Source organism: Notothenia coriiceps, unplaced genomic scaffold (assembly GCF_000735185.1).
Source record: "Notothenia coriiceps isolate Sejong01 unplaced genomic scaffold, NC01 NC01_scaffold00002397, whole genome shotgun sequence".
NCBI lineage: Eukaryota > Metazoa > Chordata > Actinopteri > Perciformes > Nototheniidae > Notothenia > Notothenia coriiceps.
In genome coordinates, this window is record NW_011335098.1 from 166,458 (window position 1) to 179,415 (window position 12,958).

The 12,958-nt window shown below is 40.6% G+C and overlaps 1 protein-coding gene across 1 annotated transcript in view; it reads right to left on the reverse strand.

Moving 5' to 3' along the window:
* Positions 1–6,460, reverse strand: part of LOC104967399 (calcium-activated potassium channel subunit alpha-1-like) — a 56,366-nt gene extending 49,906 nt beyond the window's left edge. Inside the window, exon 1 of the mRNA XM_010796813.1 lies at positions 6,407–6,460. Within this exon, the coding sequence (XP_010795115.1) occupies positions 6,407–6,460 (54 nt within the window). The remainder of the gene's footprint in view (positions 1–6,406) is intronic.
* Positions 6,461–12,958: the final 6,498 nt, after the last annotated feature.

The window sequence follows — 12,958 nt, forward strand, 5'->3', positions numbered from 1 at the left end:
GAGGAGGTTTGTGTGTTTGCGCGTCTACTGGTTACTCCCGTGCTCTATCCAAACACGTGCTCTACCTTCCGACTGGTCCGTCAATCCGGTAGGTCAATAAAATCGGGCCCGGCCACAACGTCGTTATTCAACTCAGGTACTGTTTGACGGCTGTAAGATGTAATAAAAGCAGTATCCTTAGGCCCCGCACCATGTAACTCCTGGGTAACAACTGAATGGTCCTTTCTTTGTACAGCTAGGCGCGAGCAAACGCAAATGCAAGTAGAAAACGATTATAGACGGAAGGCATTCTAGTGAAACTACGTGTAAGTCGGATGAGCATACACTCGCCAACACCCACTGGCGAATGTCCCTCCATAGCTTGTAATGTTTCATTCCACTGACACCACCTACTGACAAGTTTTGTAACGTTTGAAGGTTATTTAGGTAGATTTAATATATAAACACAGGCTGAAAGTACAACAAGTATAGCAAGGAAGAATTCACTACATTATCCATCGAAACTATCGACAGGTAGTGGGCAAAGTCTGGGTCGATGTGTGTGCTGATGTGAAAGGAAGTGGCAGATTTGTTCCGGTCTGTGTATTTTCTAAATTCTAGCCACTTGAGCTGGTTTCTCCAAAATTACATACCCACCTTTAAGGACTGTTAATATCTTCACAGAAAATTCAGAGGTTTTTCATTTCACTCCTCTTTAGCTGACATTTAATAAATGCAGGTACATTTTTAGCAGCTATTCATACTAAATCCCTCCCGTGGTGCCAGGACCAACAGATCCATCTTTAGGCTCCGCAGCCCTGTCCCCCCATAAGGCTTTGCAGTCTTGCCATGCTGTCCATTGAAAGCCAGTTGGCTAGAAAGCTGGACTTCAAGGACTTGATCAGTGACTTTGCCTGTAAGAAGGCTAGGCGCTGGGCTCTTGGTGAGGCTGAGCCAGGGCTCGTAATAACTGTTAAAGGGCAAGGCTATGGTAACGATATTGGATCACTACACACAAGATACATGATGAGAAAAAGACTGAGAACAGGCTCTGATTATTTTGTAGTTGGTATATTTAATAAAAAATTCTGCTGCTTATGTTATTTTTTTTGTTATAGCATTTTATAAATGATAATATTGGTGTTAATGTTCACTTTATTTTAATTTAAGAGGTCATGTATATTTAAGTTATATTTATTTTGATTTTTGAATGTTCCATTCAAAAATGTTATTAAAAAGGCATGTACACCATAAAAGATGACTATTGAGGTCTATTGTCAGGAATGTTAGTGTTATATCAAATAGTGAATTCTACAGCAGTAGAATGTTGCACGTCTGCACAGTGTATGTTCACCGCTCAGCGTCAGTAAATATTGTGCAGTTAGTATTGGACTACAAGATAGATGCAAGCCTGTACAGGTAGAGTTATTTAAAGCATACATTATTCGGTTGGGTTTTGGAGGTGTGGTTACAGCATTGTGCTTGGTTGGCGTGGCCCGGGCCTGGTGGTGGGGCCCAATGTGATATATTTTCATGGGGCCCAAAATCCCTGGCGGTGCCCCTGGTGTTGTGACTAGTCGGACAATCTGGAATATTATCCCCACGAGTCAGTAAGTTATCTTTGGGCCACAATTGGAGCTATGTTTTTTTAGTAGATTTTTTAAATGAGCCCTTGTTTATTTCACATTACCTACATTTATACTATTCACACTTTTTGGGTAATTATGGGAGACACAAGAAGAAAGATCCTGGTAGCGCAGTTTCTGTTAGCTCATTATAAGTTTGAATGTCTGCTTGGAGCTACAGAGTCTGCCTGAAGTAATAATTGCAACGTTACTGCATTCAGCTGCAATGTGCACAGGGACCGAGAACAAGGAAGCTAACAGACGTGTTTGCGGACGTCAGCAGCCGAGACGTACATTGCACACGAGGGACAAAGCCAGTATGGAAACTACAAATGTCTGAGGAGTACAATTTCAGATACAACATCTGTGCTGCTTTTTTACTTTTGCTATTTCCTTTACGAAACACCTAGCATCCGAAACTTGTGTGGATGGTGTCAGTTTTCGACATTTAGAATATACCTTTTATTTACCATTTAAATACTCTTATGTACTACTTTAAGGGTTTGCACAGTTTATAAATCATAAGATTTATTTTTTAAATCTTTATCTTTTAAATATAATCACATGTTAAAAAGTATTTTCATATACTTTTACACCCATCGACACAAAGAGAATATGTTGATGACATTAAAGTTATTAACATTGTTTTAGCAAACACACACTGGTGTTGAAACAGCAGGTCAAAAATAACCTGGAGAACTTTCCCAACAGCTGCTGTCCAAATTAAAATATGTGGCAGCTTGATGCACATTGATTTATGACTGAATATAAATAATACAGGCCCTTTATGTTGCATGTGTCCGAAATGACTGTGTTGAAATATATTATTATTTCAAAGAAAAAGAAAAAAAACATACTTTAATGTAAAAAATAAACTCATGTGTCATATTCTCCAACTCGTTCAGCGGACACAGGTAGGACACACAGAGGTAAATGACTGTTGTTGTCAGCTATAAGCAGTTCACTCCTGAGAATTGAGGTTTGCCGGAGGAAGAGCCTTTAGGGTCTCTACAGCCACTCACACATTACTGATTCACTCCTTCCCCCAACATCAACACACAGTCTAATAAGTGCTGCTCAGTGAACTGGTGTAACAGCCTCCCGCAGGTCTCTACTGGGAATCCAAAAGTGAAGAAAAGACAGGACTAACTGGGAAACAGGTTCAGGGGCTTGTGAGCGCATGATTAGATTTACATTTTCTTTGAAATGCGGGTACTGCAATATGCTATGTTGATAAAACATGTGCTGGGTTTTTCTAAAAAACTCTACAGCAGCAGATGGGGGCAAGGTTGAAAATTGAAGTAGGGCTATGAAAGCAGTGAGTCACACTTCAGATCACCTTTAAACTGTTTACACAAGATAGCAGTCTTTTTTCTGTTTGGATGAATAGTCCATGTTGCTGACCCAATTATTGTACAAATAAGGGCATTTTCACCAAGTATGTTTGGAGCCTGAAGTGACTCTCCTGTTCAAACATGTCTTCCTCCTTCGCTGACAATATTTATCCCATTAGCACGAAAGTGGATGAAAAGATACTGAGTCAATTCAAACCACCTATTAATTCTATTTTTCTTCTAAATATCTGGAGAATGACAAATTGTTTCATGTGGTTTGTTCTTTAAGACACAGCATTTTGTAAGCCTCTCCAAAATTATACTCTGAGGCACAAATCATGTAAGTATAATAATACAGTATACACAAGTATTAAAGGCCAGTGTTGTAAAGAGAAATATCAAATCTGTTTGGCATACAAAAAGCTGGTTTAGTTTTTGTGTCTTGTGTAGTGGTAGTGGTGCTGAACGGAAAGCGATATTGTATTTCTTGCCATTTTGTTTACTGCCTCAATGCTCAGTGTGCCGTGATAAAGTACATGCTATTTGAAAATAAATTGTATTCCCCTTACAGTATGAGACCAACAACGTGCTTTCATACCGATACAATCATATATGGTAGTATCTTTATAGGAGTGTTATCATTACAGTTGCTACATCTTACAAGATAATCTCATACTTTGCTGACAGTAGTTTGATATCTGGACTCTGTCCATTAGCCAGATTGCACAGATATAAAAAATACAATGGAGGTTAAAGTCTATAGAAACTGGATCCTCCTTTAAACTCTTATTGGCAGCTCCACACAAGTGCTCAGTTTGTGTTTCAGGTTGTATAGGTTGCACTGTAACTACCCGCCGTCTGAAACCTGATCCTGTGTTTGTTTGACATCCGTCCCAGTGTATATGGTGAGCGATCTGCTGTATGAGCGCTGACGACACCCTCGCTAAGCTGCGACAACAATGCCGCGATCCTGGAAACATTTTTGGGTCAAGCCTTGTGGAACATCTCTCTGTCATGCTTGATTTGAAATCTATTTGGGATTCAGTTTTCCCTTTCATGTCCTTTTCATGTGAGAGGATTGATCCAGAAATCGACTCTCATTAGACCAAAACAGCATGTTTGGCTCTGTTATAAATAAGAGCTGACACTCACTACAGTTTGCGGCTATTAACATACAAAACATGTCGTGTATAACCCCAAATCCCACAGACGCTAAGCCATGATTTAAGCCGTCCTGGAAGCAGCCCAACCACTCTCACAGTGAGGCGTAAAGAGCTTAGGATGGGAGGGATAGATGTGTCTCCCCCCAGCCTCTCGTTGTCTGTCCAAGCTGAAATATGAGGTTGTAACTCACTTGTCTTGAAAACAAAAAGGAATAAGCTGACACATAAGGGAAACTGACACAAAAATGTGATACAAGGAAATGGATGTTTTTCCTAAAATAGGATAAAAATGGTCTGATGTCTATCGATGAGCGGACAGGCGTTTGATTGGAGCAGAAGCGATGAGTCACCCAGCTTCTCAGAGAGGAGGGGTTCCCACTGAGAGATGGAGAGAGAAGACGCCCTGCCCTTACAATGGAAATTCCTGTTATGTGTGAAAATGTAAATCATGTTGTGCATCTGGGAAGCTGTAGCAGCTGCACATATTTGTAACTGAAGAGGGGATGCATGAGGTGTGAGCCCAGCAGCAGGTGGAGAATATGGTTTCAGACATAATCATGTATTCAAATTGTGTTCAAATTCTCCAATCAGACATGATTTGGTTGTAATAAATTGAGCGCTGAACTTAAAGTGCACTCTCAAAGTTAGAGCTTGTCGTGTGGCCAGTTTGCAATATCTTCAATCCTCGACATATATAAATGTTCTCTAAGTGGCCATTTTAATTAATTAAACTGAACTTGAAGTGCCAGCTGCAGAAATCAAGAGCTACCTCATTTGAACCTCCTTTATGTCTGCTTTTCCTGTGAGTGACTTTGATGAGTTTTGAAGACTCTGTCAGCTCCAACAAAGCAGCGGCTGCCGGGTCATTGTGGGGCTAATGATTGTTAATGAAATCTGGGGAGCCAAATTCGTGACTTATCATCATACTGCTAATAAAATTGGAATTTTTGGGACAGGGACGGATGTTATCGCAAGTCTCCTTTCCACAGTTTGTCCTGCTGTCTGAGTTTGAGGCTGCTCCACAAAACTAATTATACTCAACCGATTGTTTGTGCCAAATGAGATCCTGCTGAATATGTACAGTTGCTGCCAAACATAGAGAAGTTCCAAATTAGAAACTCCTTCTCCCACTGCCCATGGGGGATATCATTATCACACCTGGTACTTACTCGTGTCCAAAAACCATTTGCCACAAGAATTTGGCCCCACGGGAGCAGAGAGTTAAAGATCAAGCAACTCTCAATCTGTAGACTCAGACACAGATGGCCACGGGTCAAGATACCTTCAAATAAATATGTCAAAGCGACACTAACATTTGTGTGTGTGATGCACGGAGGGCATACACTAATGATGCTATAAATCTAGACAGACACCATGAGAACAAGCCAGTAAATAAGACAGCCTAGTCCTTAGTACTAAGGGACCGGCATGATGTCAGCTAAGGTCATCCTAGGAAAAGTACTTGGATATTTGAAAAGGGCAGACCAATTATCAGCAGACAAAAGGTATGTTTCCTGCTGAATTTAAACAAACAAGGTCCTCTTGGGACCTCTACAGCTTGGAAATTAAAATGTTCATTAAAAGTGGAGGAAATGGGAAAGAAATGCAAATGAGCTACTGTTTATTCTCCAGGGTCCATCTCAAAAAGTAAAACAAGACTAACAATCTGCAGCCATGTTAGCGACTTTGTGATGCTGTGTTTAGGCATAGATGTGCTTTATAATGTTAACCATGTTCAGCATTTATTTTGTTAACATGCTAACATTTGCTAATTGGCACCAATGTCTAAGTTTAAAAGTCTATCGTCATATTAAAAACATGTGACCAAATTCAATAAGATTCATCCTGAGAGGGACATATATGTCTGTACTGACCAACAGATAAACATTGCCATCAAGTTGAATTATTATTTTGACTCCACTGACCTTCCTCATTCATTCCTGTTCAAATTAAAGACCCTAATCTTTTGAAAATGATTGAACCGAGGTGATTACTTTAGAAAGACATTGAAATATCCTCACCACACACTTGTAGATTTTTTCCTTCTTTTTCAAAATCACAGACAAAAATGACTTGAGATTGAGATGTTCATTGTTTTGACTGGGATAAACTAAAACCCTAATTTAACTTTGGTCACACATGACATTGTTTCCTTCAGCGAAGCCCTGACAAAACAGGCCTGGCAGCTGCTGTCACCCGAAAATAGCGGCAGACTGAGCGACGGGCGGAGAGCAGAGTGACGCTCCCACGTTGTTCACTCTGTTGTGCTGGGCGCGGTGAAAGTAACACACGATCCCGCAGGCACCAGAGTCCACAGGTGTCCAACAGCCTCCTGTCTCTGTCGCAAGGCCACAGGCATGGCGGTAGCATATCAATTACATACAACAACACTGATGTCCTAATCTGAAGCCAAGTGTTAACAGGGAATGTCAAGAAAAGGGCACACAGAGTAAATACTCTGAGTTCCTATATGCTGAGCTATACACTGAGAGAAAAGTGTGATAAGAAAGCACTAAGCTGAAATCAGTCATGAAAAGGACAAGTTCTTCAATCACTTCTGAATGGCACATTGGACATTTCTGTTGTGCCAGAAGAGACAGCAAGTCCCCAGTAAAGTGTTTACTCTTTCTCTCCCTCATCAGGCAAAAAGCTTTTCCATGTAGTGGCGCAAATGCCGCTGCACGACCGAGCCCCACAGAGGAATATGAGGTGAGTTTGTCCGACAGATGAAAGTGCCCTTCTGGCCCACCTATAAATCTACTCAGAGCTCCTTCCTCCCCCTGAGGCTGCTACCGGGTGACATCAAATCTAGAGAGCGGCCGAGACATCCAATAGGACTCCCTCCACATGTTGACCTCAGTAATCCTAGACGACTCTGAATCTGCAGCACTCTTTGTTTGGCAGCTGGTAAAGATGAGGTAGAGGTTACTTAGCAGACACCTCTCGCAAACAATTTATAATTTAATGATACATGTATAACAGTTTTTTCTCTCATTTGTACATATGTGAATATTGTATTTGTCTGTTTAGTTTGTTTGTGATTACAGTTGAAATTATTTCCATGATGTTCTATTGGCCAGGTCACTGTTAAAAAAAAATTCTTACATTTACCTTGGCTTTAAATAGAAAATATACGGTACAGTGGTGACGCAACCAATCAAACAAATGGGGATAAGGAAAACACCTTGGAACATCTAGTGTCTGATGTTGCATCACTTTCCATGTCGCAGAGGGGTTAGTGTTAGGGTTGGACTAAATAAAATAAACACAACACCATTAAGTGTGGCTCATAGTTTACTGGCAGACTCAGTGGCAACAATAATATACATCACCCAATGCATGATGGGAACTCTTAGGGCCAAAACCAAAACATATTTACTTCAAATGAAAGTAGGAAAAAAGGAAGAACCACAGGACATTCTTGTTTTTTTTATAACCAATACTATCGGTTTAAAATGGAAGGTACCATTAATTAGATTTTTCAGATAAAAAGAAAACTCTACATGTATATCATGTACAGATATTTGCTGTGTATTGAAAACCTTTGGACAAAAAGGGAATAAAACCCAAGTTATTTGGAATTGAATACTTTTTCTTTCATGAAAAGAATCCCCAATATGTATGGATCCACTCACATACAGTGTGAAAAGATAGCATTGCTAAGTAGCCTAACCTATCCAGGCATGTGGTGTCAGAAGAGACAACTCGTCCAAATCTCACAAAAAATCACCGAAGCTGTTCCACCTGTGACTGAGATTGGGTTTATGGGGTGCAAACTGAACGGTGCCAGAGGGCAGCTCTGAGCTTCCATTTATAGAAAGCCTTTCTTCTGGCCAGAATAATAGCTTTGCGACATCCCAGGACCCCCGTGGACCTCCAGAAGCGAGCGCATGTGGGCTAAATGTCACTCAGCAGGATCCCATCATTTAAGCAAAATCACATTTTCCCCCAGAATACTCTAACCTTAGACGCTCCATCACACACACCCCGTCCTGCAATTCCTCCATGAGAACATCCTTGAGGAGAGTGTGACTGGATCAGGAAATAGACCCATGACATTACAGGAGAGCCGCTGGGTTTCTTGGCGCACGTACAATCTGCTGCCACCTGTTCAGCCCCTAAAGCCAGGTCTGTTTGTTTTGACGTGAGCAAACAGTAATAGGATGACATATTTCACAAATAGGGAGGGTGGTCTTGTATGATGTGAAAATGACCAGGGGGGAGGGGAAATGTAATAATGCTTAAAGAGACAGATGGGATCCTAACGTGTCCCCAATCTGGGGGAAACCATATCCTCACTTACTGTTGTTCAGAAATTAGAGAATAAACACGGGGCTCGCCTTTTTATGTGAGTGCACATGGAGCGCGGATCTCCAGCAGATAAACCTTTACAGACTTAAAGGTCATCAGGAAGTGTCCTCCCTGCTAATCAAATAGCCCTAAAGGCGAGGTTTGATCTTTTACAATCTGCTGAGATGGAAAGCCAGCCAGGCAAATGAACATCAGGCCGCTGGGTCTACGACAGGCTGCCTGCACCTGTTTATCACTCAACATCCAACAGAGGTAAACAGCTCGGCAGGCAGCGAGAATAACATTTGGTTAACACATGTAATTCTGCAATTGCTCGGGGTAAACCTTAACATTTCAGTTTGAAAAGCCAGATTACAAGAGGCGAGAGACATTTATTTAATGCAATATAACTAAGAAGCTAAAGAAAGGTTTGTGTCATGTTCTTTGTCACATGTCGCACCCTGAGTTAATTAAATGGAAACCTGAAATGCATGATTTACGAGTATATTTTTTTCATCGCGTAATGTTTTTCAACTGGTGATTTCACACCGGAAAGCATTTCAGGTCTCGCAAGTGCAAACAATCCTGCAGTCATCAAGGAGCTGTCTCAATGTGTCTTTAAGGGGAATATTTATCCCTCCTTGACTGCATAAAGATTTACACCTTTTTAACCAGGTTTAATTGGTCAAAATACATTTTGCTTGGATGAACATGGACAAAGTGTAAAAACAACATGCCACCCTCTACTGGACTTAATTAATGAAAAATATGTGTATCAAACAGGTGGACATTAATATCCTGGAGTAAAAATCTGTTTTAGAATATTTCAAGAGAAACTGGCTGCCTGTTTTGAACAACAACGTGGGTGAGGATGTGGGAATAACAGCTCAACAAACACACACAGCTAGATGCATGAAATAAAAACACACACTCAATCTCACACACACACACACATGCTGCTATTCACTAAAACTAACCCATTATCTTACTCCCTGGTAAACTTCCCTCTCAGATTACCTGTAAATAGGCTTTGATATGCCCCCTAAACAGTCTGACATAGAAATCACACACATCTGCCGTGTTAAGGTAAGCTGCAGTTGCCATGGTTACAGACGTGCGCTCGCTAAACAGTTCTGTGTCAAGCCATCATTGAGACGGGGCACTAGAGCTGCACATTGAGGGGGGCGTTGTTGGTTCAAAGGGAAGAACAAGGAAGCACAGGAAGAGCCGATGTCACGCTTCTATTAGCAATATGCTGCTGTCAGTGTTGAGCATCACTGGCGCCTGGGCTAAGGACGAGAAGAAGACGCCGAGGGGACAACCTGAGATCAGCCTGAGTCATCACCGTTTCATATGATATTTAGAGGAAGATGAAGAAAACGTGCTGTTTTTAGCTCAAACTGCGACAAAAAAAAATGTTCCCGGTATTAATCGCCTCATTGCAGAAAGCTTACACACATCATCCCAAAACAACTAAGACATGTTTCATTTCCCTGGGTTTAAAAAAAAAAAAGATGGACATTTATCAGACAAACATGATGCATATATGACTAAAGCACTATAAACTGTTTGTCACAGTGAGAGATCTTTAAACATAATAGGTTGAATCTACAACTTAAGGGTTTGATGCTCATCATATCCTTCCTTGTTTGTCCAACAAACATGAATTCATATAAAATGTCACATTAAGCCATTATGCTTGAATGTGGCTGCCAACCCAGAATTCATGATTAACAACATCCACATACTGAGCCAAATGGAGACGTTGCACCCCGTTTAGAGGGGTGGGTGAAAGTGGGTTCAGACCCGAGCACTGCGGCAAGCCTTTGCATGGTTTCTCCCACTCGTGCCTTTTACATTTCATCACTCCTCAGACCTACTTTGCCTTGCCAAGCACTCACCTCCAAATCATCAAACACTGTTTTAATATAAGAAGCAAAGAGGATAGCAGAATGTCCATCATAATGAAACTGTGCCATTGGGGGGGACAACATAATAAGGATCTGGGGCCGTATTCACAAAGGATTTTAGGGCTAAAAGTAGCTCCTAACTGGCGAATTTAGGAGAAACTCCTAAGCATAATGGGCGTGCTGACACGCCCATTATGCTTAGGAGTTTCTCCTAAATTCGCCAGTTAGGAGCTACTTTTAGCCCTAAAATCCTTTGTGAATACGGCCCCAGATCCTTATTATGTNGAAATTAAAGGACGGCACAAGTGGAAACAATTCACAAAGGGATTAAACTGTTTCAAACACATGCTCAAAGTAAGCCGGATTTTTTTTACATCGATGTGTTTATGTGGATTCAAAAGTCGTAAATCTACAAAATGGAGGAGTCTGATCTGAGCAACTGTGACAAATAATCCAACTGAAACCGGCATGGAAAATGCGCTTATCCAGACAAGCCCGGTTTGGAAACTTTACGGGCAGAAGAAACATTTCTATAGAAAGAATTCTACATTTCTGTTTTTTTATGCCTTTTATTAGCTATAACTTGAATTGTTATTCAAATTAATTAATCAATTATTTTTTATATTTTATTGTTATGTAGAGACAAGGCTTTTAGTGACAATCATGTATTGCCTTACAATTATATGTTAAAAAAAAAAAGAAAAAGTCTAAATATGATATTTGGCCTCAAATCATCTGAGGCCTGGCGCCCCCCCTGTGATCTTTGGCGACCCCCCAAGGGGGGTGCGCCCCCCAGGTTGGGAACCACTGGTCTAGTTGAACACATGTGAGTGTCCAGCAGTGCTGGAGGTAATCTGAGGTTTTTGGAGCACAGTGTCTCTGTGGTCTTTTTATGAGATAAAGTTTTGGAATCTGGAGCAGCAGCAAGTCTGACACACCGACTGTCCGGCTGATTAATGACTCTATGGAAGGAGGAGATTTATAGGGAACTTTGGAAATGAGCACATACTGCTGCCAATCCTTTCCAACAGCAAGAGGTCGCCTTCACAACTCTGCACATGAGCCACAACAACCAGCGCTGTAATTGTGACCTGTAATAAATCTAAGTATCTTGTCGTGTGAAGGAGCTGCAAGATGTCCAGCACTGAAATACATTTGCTACTCAGTCTTGTTTCTCCATGAGAACATACATTTTTTTTTTTATAGACCTGATATTGTTATTATATATTAAATGTAATCATGGTCTTAATGCAATTCAAACATTACATTTCTCACAATGATCTGACATTTTACAGCCTTCAGATTTAAAAGGAACTTACATTTGTTTGCACATGAAAGTCTTGGGGACTGTATATGCGAAATAAGTTTTATAAAGCCTTATAAGGCTCCAGAGAGAGCTGAATCTGAAATCTGAGACATTGCCTCAAGAGACGACACTTCAGGCAGCATCAGTTAGAGCCATAATATAAAAAGACTCTGGGTGTGTAAAGAAGTGTTGTCCCATTTCTGCCTGAGGCTATAAGCTGAAGACTACATTTCTAAAAATTCTCTGTATTTCCTAATGTAGGTGCCAGGTTTGCAAGGAAGATGGTGGCAGATGTAATGCAATATAATAATTACTTGATATACAATAACAATTGCTAGGTGCAGTGCTAGAAGTTCATATATAAAAAGCTAAATTTAAACCTAATCTGACAGAAATGCCTAACACTTCTGATGTAAATCTCCCCCCCCCCCCTCACTGTGTTGCAGGCGTTGTCCAAGGAGGCAGCGTCTCCTACATTTGCACTCAGGTCCTGACCATCGTGGAGCAGGAGCAGAGTAAAGTACTGTGGATTCCAGGTGGAGCACCGTAGTCTCGACTGTCACTGCACGTCACTCCGAGCAGAAGAGAAGGGGTGTTTTTTTATTATGGGGTACACGGTGAATCGGTACAGCTAACATGGTTAACTCCAATGCTTTTTCACATATAGCAATATGAGCACTGATGATCATGTCATATTCCCACTACAATAGTGATGTACTGTACTACAGATAGATTTGTTTACACTAGTATTTAATACTTGAATGTTTTATTTTCCCTTACATCTAGTAGCACTCCTTTTAATCCCACTTTGTCCCATGAATATGTCGGACCACAGGAAGTATGCATCGATGAAAAATGAAGACTTTATTCTTGAAGTGAAGATAAGAGTGGACCACTGTGTTCCCGTCTCTATATTTATACATATTTTCCTGCCATTTAATTTATCTAATCAAAGATGTTGGTTATGAACTTTTGTTATACAAATGTAGTTGTTTAGTTAATAGGAAGGATGATATTTTCCAATTGATGTTCTTATTTATCGAGAAATTGAGGCAAATTTGCTTGAATTGGAACTGCAGTCTTGTTATATTTGGCTCTCTGGTGGCATATTCTTTTTTCCATTCATCATTTCAGTCCAAAAAGTAATGTTGTGCCAAGCTAAACATATTTGCTACTCACCATCCATTGTTGGATTTGTTAACACTACAACTTTTATTACACAGCAGGTATTTTCTTAGCACCACAGTTTGTCCCAGTTTGTTTTCTACTGGTATTGCCAATACCGTTCCTCTTTGTCAAGTGGATTTTAAAGAAGGGATATTTTATTTGTGGTTCATGGTTGGCTGTCAAC